This window comes from Petaurus breviceps, unplaced genomic scaffold, assembly GCF_028583685.1.
Source record: "Petaurus breviceps papuanus isolate PSGF00001 unplaced genomic scaffold, PetGlider_PUasm1.0 171, whole genome shotgun sequence".
In the NCBI taxonomy this organism is placed as follows: domain Eukaryota; kingdom Metazoa; phylum Chordata; class Mammalia; order Diprotodontia; family Petauridae; genus Petaurus; species Petaurus breviceps.
In genome coordinates this window covers 584698-600317 of record NW_027185754.1, presented here as the reverse complement: position 1 = coordinate 600317, position 15620 = coordinate 584698, and the positions used below count along the sequence as shown (strand labels likewise).

The window sequence follows — 15620 nt, the reverse complement described above, 5'->3', positions numbered from 1 at the left end:
CAGTTGTTTTCATCGGTTATACAATGTGTGACAGAGATCACTAAGAAGAGCCTTAATTGGGGCGGCTAGGTGGTGCAGTGAGAAAATTGCTGGCCCTGGAGTCAGGAGCACCCAAGTTCGGTTCTGGCCTCAGACACTTAACACCCACACAAAAATACTAGCCATCTAACCTTGAGCAAGTTACTTAACCCCAATTGCCCTCCAAAAGGCCAAAAAAAAAAAAAGAATAGCCTTAATTGCCTGGAGTCTTGATTTCATCTCTGAGAGTATGTAGCTCTTCATTGATCTAACAAGTTTTTCAAGTCTAGAATTTTTTTAATTCAAATTGCCTGACATGAATAAAAAAAACTTTACTCCTGCTATCCTCATCTACAGAACTATTTTAACAGAGATTTTAGGATAATAGGGTAAAAGTTATATAAAGCCTTAACTAGGGTTTCTTAACCTTGTATCTGTGAACTTTGGCTCGTTTGTTTTTCAATTTTTGATCATTGTTTTTCAACAAAACTGATTTTCACATGTAATTTGATGCATTTTATTTTATAATTTTAAATCATTAAAACTCCTTCCAACAGCCAAGTTAAAACCCCTTCTAATACATACACACATCATATCACATCAAAACCTGAATCCTTGATCTAGAAGCTACTCTGAACCTGAAAAGATCAGTCCCAGATTCCTGAAAAGACATTTTCATGTATGAGTAATTGTGACCTGAGAGTGTGATAAAGTCTTATTAAAGGATATGGAATTGCTTTATTCAATTCAGAGATGATTTCCTTTTCTGTATTTAACTAGAACTTAGCAGCTAGAATTCTGTTTCTTACCACAATGCCTCTCACATAGTAGATGCTTATAAAATGTTTATTAACTGACTGATTGACTAATTTAAAAGAATCAAGAGTTAAAAATTTAAATAATAAAAATAACGCACCTCTGTGGGATCTCCTGTGAAATCCAACTGATATAAATTCTGTGAAGGCAAAAAAAAGAAAAATGGATAAGAGAAATTTCCCAGAAAGTGCTGATGTTGCTTATTCATGTGACAATCAGCTTCATTGTCACAGTGTTCTCAAGAAGGTACCAATGGAAGAAATGCACAGGGCTTCTGGTCCCCAACACCTCCTGAAAAAGTCAAGTTGTAAGAGCCACAAAAAGAGTAACAAGGCTTGTAGGAAATCATTTTCCTTAGTAAATATAATCTTTCATAGCCCATCATCACCCTATACAATAATTGGCCTGCATTCTAAGTGAAAAAGTGAAGAAAAAAAGGACAGCATTGTCTATTTAATAAGCCTAAAATAAAGTTGACATTTGGGACAAATAATGCCAATGTTGCTGAAACTCATACAGCATGAGTCCCATCATTGCATTTTGAACATGTCCAGCCCTTGTTCTCTTTACCTCTGCAATCTCTGGATTCTCCTAAGTTTCCTCAGTTGTTGCTAATAAACTGGTACCACATGTGCAAAGTAGAGAATTATAGCAAATATACAAGTCACTCTGGTTTCAACAAACTACTTTGGATTCATTTGTCTGACTTGTCATCCCAATGTGCTTGGGGCTCGAGTAGATCGTAATCTACTACTAAATCTACATCCATCCCAAGGCTTCATTTTGCCACTCATGTGTGGATACAATCTTAGTTCATGGTCAGGTTAACCTCACTGAGAAAGCAGATAGATCATATGGTAAATATCCCCCTCTTCAGGGAAGACCTCAAGATCTCAGCATCTGTATAGCTATAAGTTACACATGCCCCTGTTCCCATGCCTTAAAATTCTTTAAAAAGAAGAGATTCTCTAAAACACTAGAATTGAGGGGGGAGTAACCTCAAAATGGTTCTCTGGCCTAGACTCTTATACTTAGACATGTGGACATCAGAAAAAAATAATAAAACAGAATCCATTACCCAGATCATGACTCAGGTGACTGTCAAATCAATAAGGGTCTATAAGATGGCCCTTTGTGAGAATTGGAATTTTACCTAAGATAGGATAAGCAAGATTTTTTTTACACTGTGCCAAAATATAGTTACTGCCAATAGTTCTTTGAATCCTCAGCAAAGAATCAACCAAAGCGAGCATCCATTTAGCAAAACAGAAAACTTCCAGATGATATGCTAGTTGTAATACAGGAGGGAAATTCTTCCCTAGTCTTCTTACCAACCATGACATTTGCTCCCAACAATGCAGTTAGGACTATGGCAAAAAAATATTTCCCCTTAAAAAACATGGCAACTTGCCATTTCAGAAATCAGAGCATGTTGGTCATGGGAAACCATCCATACTGCATGGTGGAACTTGAGAGACTGAAGTGACTGTACACAATAAAAGTTGTTAAAGGGGCAAGAAGTACTCTCAGATCACCTACCATCTTCTCACTTATGTCCAGGATCTCCTCCTCTGTCTTCTGCCTCATACACTGAACCATGCTGGCTGATGTGGCTGTTTTACATCCAGCAAGAGCTGCAATTTTCTGTAACAAAATATAACAGGAAACATTTTCCTATGAGCCCTTGGGGTAGAGTAGTTATAGCCAAACCAATATGTGCTTGAATGTGTGACAACATGTTGTAGAGAAGAATGTGCTGAATCTGACATCAGAGGAATTAGCTTCAAATTCTGGTTCTGCCCCTTGTTTCCTATGTGTCATGGGTAAGTCACTTCCTCACTCAGCATCTCCATTCTGAAGGAAAATTAAATGGTTTAAATACATGCCTTCTAATGGCCCTTCCACTTTTTACCTTGTTTTATTGCCCTTAGCTCTGAAAGACGACCAAAATCATATTACTATGTTAGAGTCAAGTTACAGTGCATCTAACTGTAGTTGATCAGAACAATATGAACTCAGAATGCTCCACCACAGGTTGGGCACAAATAGGCCACGTGAAAATTTGGGGTGACTTCTCTAAATTTGCACATCTCACTCAAACTTTGACTACTTTAAGTATATAAATCCAGTCAAGTGTTTGGAATGATATAAATTGTGAGAACCTACCTCAGTAATTGGTTTGACATTGTTACTGAACAGAGGTTTTGCAAGGACAACTCCACTCTGGAAAATGGCTCGGTGAAAGAGATTCTTGGTCAAAGGAGACAAAACCTGAGAGAATAATGATGGAAATGAAATTACAGCTCTAGAGCAACACTGTAACTAGGGTAGGAAAACTATGCAGTTATTCTATGGCATGAAATTTAGATACTGACATACCTTCTCTTCCATTACTAGAATTAAAAAATAAACAACCTTAGCACTTAGTTCCTAAAATAATTAGCTAAAATAGAGACAGAGGGCCTGGTATACTGTATGCAAAGCCAGACTTGGAGTTGGAAAAAACTAGATTCAAGTTCTTCCCTTGACATCCACTTGCTATGTGACCATGGACAAGTAACTTCACTTATCAGTACTCTTGGGAACTTCTCTAACACTATAGATTGCAGAACAACTAACAATTTACATTTTTTCCTCATCAGGACCAATGAAATCAAAGGTTTGAACTCTTCCTAGAATCTACCTAAAAAACGGCCAAAATAAAAAATCAGCAGAGGCCACACTTCCTCCCCTTGGCTCTTGGCTCTTTCCTATTTTACAAGAAGCCTTCCTAGCAGCAGCCTCTGACTCATGAGTATTCGTTTTGTTTCCCTCTAGTACAATAGAAACCTCTTGAAGACAGGGATTTTCTTTTTGTCTTTGTGTCCCAGAGCTTACACAGGGTCTTGTATGTAGTCTAAATTTAATAAATGCTTGTAGCATGAAGGCATAAGTATGCTAGGATCTTTCGCACCACAGAGTTTTGGTTTTTTTTGTCCCAGGGTATTCCTGCCTTCCCTCCAGCTTGTCTTAAAATATTAATTTAAAGACGTGATTCACGTTACTTGTCCCAGATGCCAAAATGTCTCTTTACAACATGATTCAAGAGCACTTCTTTGATGGGTCAAGGCAAGCCCACCTATGCTCAGGAAATATTATTGTATGATCACCTTACTGAACTGGGACTATCATAAATGAATTGATTTTTTTTTCTTCTTGGGACTTGAAAAGTGATATTTCCAAAGATGGCTATGCATAAATATGGAATTTAGTTTTTCACTGAAAGCTTCTGAAAGATGACCCTATTAACAGAAGAAAGAGGTACTTGAATCAGAAATGTGTAGCAGGCTGGTTTACTAAGGATTCTGGGCAAAACTATGAAATAGAATTATTTCCCCTAGGAGTCTTTGACACCCTGTTTATTCCCTTTCTCCCAACTCATTGACTTCCATGCTTTTTCTTCTAAAATCTAGTTTTCTCAGAACTTCTCCTCTTCTCCCTAGCGAAATTCATTGTCAGGAACACCCATGATAAATATATTCATCTAGAGGTGTCAATGGTCAGTTGATTTTAATATGCTACCCTTCCAGAGGAAATTTGGATTATAAGTAGGGAACAAACTTTAAGGCAATGTAATTCTAAAGTTGGAACACAAGAAATTCTTTAGGAAGGGTCAATTAGTGACAGGGAAATCACTGTGGAGGGATCATATGGCTGCCTGTAGGCCAAGAATAGCACTACTTCTATACCATGGTGGTGTCAAGCAAAATACAGTTGAGTATGCTAATTTTATAAAGTTTGTCTGGGTTACCATAAGGAAAAATTATGGAGATTTTCTTGATACTCTGAACTACTTTGTGTCTATGGGAGAAAATATATTTGGAATCGAGAGACATGGGTTTAAGTCCCAGTTCATATATTCTAGACACTACATCTATCTGAGCCTCAGTTTTCTTATTTTTAAAATAAGAGTAATAATTTTTTATTGCTTAATTTATATGGAATCTGTGAGGAAAGTGATCTTAAAGTGCTATACAAGCCTAACTTGTTGCTATTATTATTATAAAAGAACACCATTTTGAAAAAAGAGTATATTCTATATACCCATAGATCTTTATTGTTGGTTTTCTAAAATCAGTCATGGGGTGTGATCAGTTCTGTATTTAAGTCAAACATATTCTACTATCTGGTCAGTAAAGAAATTCAGTCTTGAATCACATATGGGTATTGCATATTGTTGCAAAAACCAAAATCTCTTTTTACACCAGAAATCTCTGTGCTCCTTGGGCTCCAACCTTAAGTTCAAAAACATTGGCAGAACCCTCTGAATCAAAGCATGATGCTGTGAAATCTCACCAGTGCTGAAACACTAAAACCTCCCGATGCTTCACCAAAGATGGTCACCGAGCTCGGGTCTCCTCCAAAGTTGGCAATATTCTTCTGGACCCAATGGAGTGCTGCCACTTGGTCTAAGCAACCCCAGTTTCCCAAAGCATGTTCATCTCCAGTGCTGCAAGGGAGAGGAGAGGAGACAGATAGATAAGCAAATGAATGGATGGATGGTCAAGTGAATGGATGGATGGATGCATAAATGGATGCATGATGGATGAATGGGAAAACAGGAAATGGTTGTCAATGGTGGACCTTCTGACAGATGTTAGTGTCAAGAAATGAGAGGTAATATAGTAGAAAGAAAATTGGCTAAGAGAAACTTTGCTTCAAACATGGCCTTTGATATTTAATTTTATGTTCATGGGCAAGTAACTAAATATGTTTAAGCCTTATTTTCCTAATATATAAAACTGATAATAATAGCATTTACCTAAAGGGAGATAAGGGGTAGATTTGACAGCATATGTAAAGCATTGAAAATATTGGCATTACTATTATGAATAACTGGTTACATGGGATAATTGGGTGTAATGCAGAACCTTCATACCTCCAGCAAATCCACTTTAACTTTCAAACTGGTTGTTTTTATATTTTATAAATAGATTCTCATTTCTGTGTAAGTATTATCAAACAGCAATCAGGTCTTCTAATTTCTTCTGTTGAATCCATGACCTGCCTCATTCCTTGAGTATACAATTAAAGGCAACCACTCCAACAAATTGTTTTGCCCTGGATGAAATCCCCAGGTATTTGGTGCCCAGATCCTTCCTGATCCCAACCATACCATCTTAATGCTTTCTTCTCATGTGATTTTCAGGACATGAAGATTTTTCCCTTCCACTGTGCTAATTTGAAAATACTTAGTTCATATCCTATCGATTCTGGAAAACTTAGACACTCAAACATCCATCTTTCTGCTATCTAAGAACTATTATCACCTGCTGTCAGTATTCAATGTAGAAATGGCAGCCTGTTTGGACTGGAGAGAGACAAACAAAATAAAAATAGCATTATTTTTCCCCAGAAAGAATGTGCTTCAACTGCTTCACTTGACCTTTTATTGTATTTATTTATTTATCTTGCTTTTATTTTATTCACTTTCTTAGTATAGCTGTTCTTCAATCTAATAGAATCTTGATAGCATGGAGCCTTCATTCATCAAGCTTCAACATCATTCCTGTGGCATTATTTTGAGCAGAGTTCATGGGATATGTTTGGGGGACACAATATCCCAATCATGCATATAGTAGAAATATATTACAGAAAACTTGTTGACTTCTTTGTAGGTCATCTAGAGCAATAGGCTGTAAGTCTTCTGCAGGAAACAACAAGGTGGGGATAATTGACTTTCTTAGACAGAATCATAGCATTAATTTTAGCCTGGGCATATTCTGTGGGCTTTTGCTGACTGCAAATATATCCATAAGGAGGGTGAGAATATCCTTGTCAGGGAGACAATTTCTAGACACTTTTTCTTAGTAGATGGGAGGAACCTAGCAGATGACATTGAAGAGGGGAAACCCAGTAAATGATAGCACAATACATGTAGTTCAGCAACCACAAGCATGGAAGAGATGTCAAGCACAAATATCACTACATCCAGCAAAGAGTAGAGACATAGCATTTAGCAGAGACAAGCTCACTCCAGCCTACCTGGCCAAGCTTATCTCAAATTATTCCCTTTCACGTACCTCTGATTCAGTCCAACTTCGCTGTACTATATCTCACTTTCTCATCTTGGCTTCTTCTGTCTCCATGACTTTACTCACACATCCTTCCATATCAGGAATGGATTCTTTCCCCTTTCCCCTTAAAATTCTGCCCAAGTCTTTCTTTTCCTTTAAGGCTCAAAGCAGGTGCTGCCTCCTCCATGAACCTGCCCTGAAGATTCTTTCCTCAGAGATAAAAAGGCACTTTCCCTGCTCAAATTTTTCATAGGATATTTACCTATACCTCTCCTTTATGCTTACCTTATTTTCCCTTGTATTACATGTGTCTATATAGCCTTCTTCCCATTAGACTGTAAGATTCTTGAAAGCAAGATCACTGATGGCTTTGTCTGACTCCCTCACTCTATGCTGAATCATGAACATACTAAGCATTTATAATAAGTGTTAATTTGAATTATATGATTTGCATGTAGAAGGTACTCAAAATGAACAAAAGGAACGAGTGAACATATAAAGGGTCCTCAACCCATTCTTGATGAATTGTACAAATATCAACTAATGCCCCCCTGGCTACACATATGGCCAACTACAGTGACATTGAAGTTAATCATATGCCCACAGTCCAAAAGGCACAGGACTTACCACAAGGCCCTGTGATATCCAGAAGATTACATTATAGAAGCAGTACAATAGGCCCACATTTATATCAAGTTCTAGGAAAGTAAATGCAACAATAGAAATATTTTCTGTCAGGGTAAGTTCATTATATTCATCCTTTTTAAAGATCAGTTTCCATAGGAATCAGAGAGTTTGAGAGAGGGGAAATACCAAGGCCCGGCTAGTAGCATCAGCAGTAGGCTCAAACTCCTTGTTGGGTATCATTTGAATTCCTAGACTCCAGATCTTACCTGAAGAGCCCAAGTATTCCCAAGCGGTACTGAATGGACACCACCACCACATTCTCGAGGGCCGAGAGGGCCAGTCCACTATAGGATGAAGACCCTCCTATCATCAACCCCCCTCCATGGATATACACCATCACCTGGGAAATAAAGAAGAAAATTCTTTGGATCAAAGAGCTCAGAATTAAAAGGAACCTAAGAAAGTGAATGTTTAAACTGCCCAGATTATATGATGAATATGGCTCTTTTTTAGGGAAAAGGTATGATATAGTGGAAAGGGCCCTGGAATCAAAAGACCAATATCCTAGGTCTGACTGTACCACTAGATTACTCTGTGACCCAAGGCAAATTATTTACCTTTTCTGAATCCTAAATTATCCATTTGTACAGTGATTGTGATCCTTAAACTTTCTTCTACTTCTGATATTATGATACCATTGTTACTCCATGGAAATGCATCTTCATTCATGCATGCATTCACATATTTAATAAATGGGAGAATATTTATGATAGTGCTTTCAGAATAAAAGGCAATCAACCAATCAACAAACATTTATAAAGCATACACTATGTATCAGATGCTATGCCTTCTGTTGAGGAAACAAGGACAAATCCAGTTTGCACCTTTAAGGGTCTCTCATTCTGAAAGGGAAGATCACATGTATATGTGTAAGTAGAGAAATGTGCAAATATATATAAAATAGATGGAAAGCAATCATTTTGGAAGGGAACTAGAAACTGGGGAATCTGGAAAGACCTTACATTGGATGAGATGGCATTTGAATGGAGCTCTGAAGGGAGCTAGGAATTCTAAGAGATAGAGAAGTGGGAGGAATGTATTCCAGGCATCAGCCAGAGTCTGTGTAAAGGCAGAGGGATAGGAGATGGCAGATCATGTACAAGAGAAAGTTCAAAGGCCATTTTGACTGATCTGAAGAGTAATTGAATGGGAGTAATTTAGAATAAGGCTAGAAATATGGGTTTACAAATATTATCTTTTTTGATCCACATAGTTCAGTGAGGTAAGTGTTATCAATTTTTCTAGTACTTAAAAATAACAAAAAGGAAATGAAAGGGTCACTCACATCTAGGTTATATAAATATGATGACTTTAGCAGCATGTGGTAGAAGGATTGGAGAAGGGAGGGGCTACTTAAAAGACTATTGTATTTTCTTTGTTATTTTATTATTTTACTATATATTGTTGCCCCCAGGTAGACATATATACTTCCCACCCATGTCATAGGCTATGGCTGAAGAAAACTGAGATGAAGTAGATAAAACTAAATGATATTTTAAAGGCAATTAAGTCCAACCATTAGAGATCTTTAAAAAATTTATTAATCTATCACTACTCCTTTCAGCCCAAGGGCTGCTTCTTTGTTGTCCTGTGCTGTAGAAATAAGAGATATCCATGACTTATTTATTGATTATGAATCATAACCAACCTCTGAGCTAGGCCTCTTACCGGTAAGTTGGATTTCTTTTTCAGGTTAGCTGATGTAAAAATATTTAGGTACAAACAATCTTCAGAATTTGGCTTCCACTTCAAATGAAACCTGCTTGAATTCCAAAAGGAGTAATTTTGTTGGAAGAACTTTATTGTCTTCAATTTCTGGGAACATCTGTGTAACAAAATATGAGAAAATAATTTCTTTCAGTATCAACCAAGTAAAGCATATTTGGGATCACAGGATCACTTGTCAGATGTTGGAGATCACCTAGTAAACATACTTATTTTACAAATGAGAAAACTGAGACCCTTAGAAGGAAAATAGTTTGTCTAAATCAGTAATAGAGACACGAATACAATCCAGGTCATCCCTCTTCCCCTCAGCTTCCCCTCAAGAGTAATGAAGGTCTGACAAATTATTGAATGCTTCTTTGATTTTCCTTTGATGTATTTAATGTTCCACTAACTTTCTATTAGATTTTGAACATATCACTTGGCTACCTTGAGCCTCAGTTGTCTCTTCAGCAAAATGAGAGACTAGAAATAGATGATATCTAAGGTCTCTTTCAACTTGGATTATCTATGAATGAAATATTTACCGGTCTTAAGAAGAAGAGTGGAAAAGGGAGAGAAGGTTTATATGAAAACAGAGGTACTGTAGAAGTTATAATTCCCATTGAAACATGGGAGTATCTCTAGGGGCAGCCAGATGCAAAATCAGGGACCAGAGTTGTACCTAACCATAATTAGCATGGACTGCCCCTCACTATCTATACTTTCCTACTGTATCAAAATGTATATACACTTTATTATAACTACTAGCTTTACTATAACAAAAAAGTCAGTGCCTCATCTCATACACAGTGAGCTCATAGGATAAGTGGAGTAGTCCTCTCACGTCTAATGTAAAAATGAAAAAAACAAAAAAGAGAGAGGTTCAATCATTGGCCCTGGGTCACAGCTACACAGTAGCAGAGCTAGGGTTAGTCCTCATCTTTATTTGAAAGTACTTTTGTTCCAAACCACCTGCTTCATATACACTGACCCCTGAGGGCATTGAAGAGACTGTTTTATAACTAGGGATGATCCTGACATGACTGAACAATGTAAGCAAAGGGCATTTGCCATTAGCCAGGAAACATGTGCCCAGGACTTTATTTGACTATAAATGAGCTAAGAAACCAATGTACACAGCATCTATTTGGGTTTTCATACTGTAGTAGGTCCATCATTAGTAAATGATTCATTTTGACAGAAGTTCCCAGAATAGGTAAAACACATCATATCTTAGAAGCAGTACAAGGTGAACGCTTGAGAGGCTCTGCTCCAACAAACCCTCTAGCCTCTGATAAGGATTATGGGAGGGGGTGTGAAAATGAGAAGAAACAGTAATATTTCCTAGGGAGAGAGCAAATGAAGGATTCTCAAATGGTTTGACTAGAAACTAATTAATCAAGGAATAAGAACATGATTCTTCATGTTTTTCACTATTTTTATCCCTAACTTCCCAAAAAGAGGTTGAAGACTGATGCTTACCCGGGTGGTAATGTAGTGGTATCCTTCACATAGTTCCAGGGCTCAGGAGGCTGGGGTGGTCTGAATCTCAGGGGTCCAAGAGGAGGTTTGGCAAAAGGAATGCCCAGGAAAACATTGACAGGTGTGTCAAATCCTTGTACTGTTATTTTTTTACCCTGCACTTTTCCATACTCAGTGTCCACTACTAGCATTGAAGTCTGCTGCTTCCCTGTGCCACAACAAGAAGGGAGAAGTTAGTATCACTGGGCAGGTGACAGAACTGAGTAGAATCACTGGGAGTCAGGAGGCCTGGGCAGCTCTGCCCACTTCTAGCAGGACTCCTTTGGAAAGTGAATCCAGTTCTCTAGACTCCAGGTTTCTCACCACTAAGTAAGGGTTAATAATAGCAAACCACTGGATTTTCTCCATATTTCAATGAAACTGCTCAGAAGATATAACAATAAAAGTACATCATATTTCTATAAGACTTTCCTATTTCAGAAACATTCTGTTCATAGCCCTTAGTAAGGTAAATAAGTTGAAATGCATATATATTTACCTGATCTATTGCACACTACTTAGCTTTCCTTTTTGGTGTAATAAGGTTCTGGAGCATGCCCAGATCACCTAATATGGAGGCAACTACATAAGAGATGACAAGGACCTGATTCTTGAAAAAGATATTCTACCTCCCCTTACTTCATGCATAGAAAGAGCCTCTTTTATTTATTGAAGCAGGGATTTATTTTCATTTATGAGTTTGACTATATAATATCAAGTTATCTTCCTGTGTGTTTCTTATTAACAGGATTAATTTCACCTACTAGACCCTAAGTTCCCCAGGATGGGGCAATGTCTTCTTTATTTTACCATCACCCCTAGAAGCTAGCAGATTGCCATGTACATATTTGGTATTTAATATATACATAAGAATTGAAAGTTTGATTAAATCATCATTACTTCTACAATCAAAAATGAATTTCCCTGGCATTTAAAATCTGGAACCAACCTAACATTTTGGTATTAAAATAGACATATTTTAGGTTTAAGCCAAATTGGCCTTATTATTCCTGATAGTCCATTTCCAGGCCTTTACACTGGCTATTCTTCTCATGACTGAAATGAATACCTTCCTAACCTTTACCTCTAAGAATCCCTAGTTTCTTTTAAGGCTGAATTCAGGTGCTGCCTTTTACATGAAGGTTTTCCCTGTCTCACCCTCTGCCTCAGTTATCATTGTTGTTTTTCTGTCATTTCTTTCATGTCCCAATTTGGATATTTTTGGCAAAGATACTAAAGTGGTTTGCTATTGCTTTCTCCAGCTCATTTTAGGGATGAGGAAACTGAGGCAAGCAAGGTTAATTGTCTTTCCCAGGGTCACACAGCTATTAAGTGTCTGATGCCAGATTTAAACTCAAGAAGATGAGTCTTCCATACTCCAGGCTTGGTGCTTTATCCACTGCACCACTTTGCTATACATATACACACATGCACACATATACGTGATGTTTACATACATATATTTATCTATCCAGGTTAGATGGAAGGATTCTTGAGGACAAAAAATGTTTCACTTTTGTCTTTATCCCCAATGCTTAGCAAAGTGCCTGGTTCATAGTAGACCCTTAAAAATGATTTTTGACTTACTGAATCAATAGATACATGAATGATTTAGTAAGAAAGAGGATGGGATCCCATTTGGTTATCTTTTGAAGGACTTAAGCCAAAATATCACATTCTATTTACATTTCAAGATAGTACTTTTGCCACTATTTCTTATATATATATTCTTTCCTCTCTCTTCTTCTGCTTCTCTCCATATTCATGACAGACACTGAGAAATACTAGAATGATATTAGTTCGGTTTTTAAGGGACTCCCGAAACTATGCAGTTCAATGTATACCCTTAAAAGAGTACTCACTATAATTTAGCTGACAAGTGTTTATTCAGTCACTGCATGAAGAGTTCCATGGGAGTAAGATCTACTCCATCCTGATCTGGTACTCTGTTAGAGAGTTCTTGACACAAAACATAACAATTGTCGTTCTGTATTTGCATCAAGTGGATTAAAAGATTAAAATATAGTAAACTTTCAAGGTTTGGAAAGAAGACATTTGGGTTATGAACTAGTAGAAAAGTGTGAGTGCTGGGCTTGCTAATATTAAGGAGGCACTGCTTCTCTTTCTGTCTCTGTCTCTTTCTATCTCTTTCTCCTTTACCTTCTCCCTTCATCTTGATATTTCATTCTTCCCCACTGTCACCCTCTCTCTTATTTCTTTCTTCTTCTGTCTTTTCCTCTCTCCTCTCTTGTCTTCCTCTTCTTCTTCTTCCTTCTTCTTCTTCTCCTTCTCCTTCTCCTTCTTCTTCTTCTTCTTCTTCTTCTTCTTCTTCTTCTTCTTCTTCTTCTTCTTCTTCTTCTTCTTCTTCTTCTTCTTCTTCTTCTTCTTCTTCTTCTTCCTCCATCCCCTGGCCTGTGGTGTCATCAGTGTGGCATATTTCTCTCTCAAATATAGAGTAGACCACAGCAATCTTTAATTTACAGTTTTAGAATGTTGCCTTAGTTCACAATCTGCTCTACCCATAAGCAGCTATGTGACCCTGGTCAATCTACTTGACATTTCTAGGATGGTTTGCCTATAGGTGAAATGGGATAATAACTCCCTCCCTGGGCTTGTGGTAAAAGTCCAATTAAATTGTGAATAAGAATACACTTTGGAAAACAAATGGGTCTTTTGAGTGAGACTGGAGAAAAAGATATATATGAAAGCAGGGATAGCCTCTCTGCTCAGTGTGGATATGATGACAAACATAGACAATATGAAGAAGGAAAAACTACTAGAGACTTAATTTTACCTCCTTTATTTGACCACAACAATGATCCTCATATTCGAAAGGAGGTAAGGAATAATTTAGAGGGAGTCGAAACCTCAACTTAGAACTGAATTATTCAGATGTTGGAAAAAATAATGCCCAGGTAAATGAAATACAAACTGATTTTCAATCTGAGTTCTTTAGGAAGTTGCCCCATTTTGCCACTTTACCCATATGATTAATTCATCCAGGGAGGATACTTCTAAGAGCTATCTGTGCTCATTTCCTAAATTTTCCATTCACATACACTCTTACTGTGATAGAGCAAATCACGTTGCCCATGAAACAGTCTGTATTATTTAGCAAAAGAAACCTTCTCCAGCTCTCTCACACACCCATCCCATCCTTTATATTAAGACCTATTCTCTCTTTGCTCTGAAGTCTTTTAGGACTTCTTGGCCTAATTCAGGAGGACCCCATGGCTTTCAGCTCACTACTTCTGTACTACAGTTGAGCACTAAGAAGGTAGGCCAAAGGTGCCATTTTAAAATAGATTCTTCAGAGAAGCAGATTAGAATAATTATGAAAAGGCTATGAGACAAGCCTCCTGGTTTCTAGTGTCCTCTCTGAACCGATTTATTCTTCTCCATTGACTGCAGTCTCAACTACGTAACATGAGTATTAAAATAAATCATCTCTAAGGTTCCATCAAACTCTGACATTGCAGTACCTGGACTCTACAAGTTAAGGGAAGTATTAAGGTTTGTTTCATTTTTTTCTTTTTGTCATGCATTGTCTAGAGAGCTATTCCACCTTTTTTTTTAAATTTCTTTCTCTTTTTTTCTTTTTTCCCACCAGGATAATATTGCTTTTATGTGAAGTAGGGACTACTTTGTTATTTTTAGTGACTCATTCACCAGGGTATATTCTAGACTATGGGATCTTAGCCTGTTTTGTGTCCTGGACTCCTTTTAAAATCTGTGAAGCTGAAGCCCTTCTCAGAATAATATTTTAAATGCATAAATAAAATGCACAGGATTATGAAAAAGGTCACATATATTGAAGTAAAATTATTGAAACATTTTTAAAAACCAGTTAATTCACAGATTTCTCATTAAGAACATGTTCACTAGCCTTTAAAATAAAAAGAGAATCACTTAAGATTGTTGTAAGTAAGCCATCCATGAGCATGGAAGGATCAGCTTCCTCCTGATCCTGCATTAAAAACACACACACACACACACACACACACACACACACACGGGAGGCTAGATGGGGCAGTGAGTAAAGCACTGGCCCTGGAGTCAGGAGGACCCAGGTTCAATTCCGGCCTCAGACACTTAACACCCACACAATAAAACCATCCATGTAACCTTGGGCAAGTTACTTAACCCCAATTGCCCTCCAAAACAAACAAAACACACACACACACACACACACATGCACACACACACACCTTCCTATGGAAAGCCACAGCAAAATGATTACATATATTGAGCTCTGTCACAACAATTAGTTCTCATAAAACAGAAGTTGCCAATTTTACATACAATTGTTTTTGTTTGTTCATTGAAATACTTTTATTTTTTAATTATGTTAATAATAAAAAAAACAAATTTTACCCAAGATACTAAGAACTCTTTTAGTGTCCATGATTTCTTTTGAAGGAGAATAAAATACATTACCCTCAACTGGGGAAGCAATGATGAAACGAATGGAGCACAGGACCAGCAAAAGCAGCCACATCTTATTGGGGGCAGAGGTTTTCCAGATGGCTGGATCAGGAACATGCACTGTCCTTCAGAGTTGCTGGTGCTTTTATAATGCTCAAGGGCCAACTGGCTGGATGACTGATTAAAGGGTAGAAAATTAAATCTTATGAAATCAAGAAAGGAATTTTCCTTCTTCCAAGAAAATCTGGGAAAGATGGTATCAGTGATAGTATCTTAAAGCAACATGCCTCTATAACTCACCCTCTTGATTTTTATACCTCGAATTCTAAAATGCTCATATTAAAAACTCAAAACCCATCTCAATAGGCAAGGCCAGAGTTAAAGTAGGTC

General features: G+C 37.4%; 1 protein-coding gene across 1 annotated transcript in view; it reads right to left on the bottom strand.

Moving 5' to 3' along the window:
* Positions 1–15363, bottom strand: part of LOC138157031 (liver carboxylesterase 1-like) — a 32834-nt gene extending 17471 nt beyond the window's left edge. Inside the window, exons 1-8 of the mRNA XM_069082450.1 lie at positions 15243–15363; positions 10767–10974; positions 9246–9402; positions 7784–7917; positions 5170–5323; positions 3001–3105; positions 2374–2478; positions 935–973 (exon numbers count right to left, since the gene is read on the bottom strand). Of these exons, the coding sequence (XP_068938551.1) occupies positions 935–973; positions 2374–2478; positions 3001–3105; positions 5170–5323; positions 7784–7917; positions 9246–9402; positions 10767–10974; positions 15243–15303 (963 nt within the window). The 5' untranslated portion in view covers positions 15304–15363. The remainder of the gene's footprint in view (positions 1–934; positions 974–2373; positions 2479–3000; positions 3106–5169; positions 5324–7783; positions 7918–9245; positions 9403–10766; positions 10975–15242) is intronic.
* Positions 15364–15620: the final 257 nt, after the last annotated feature.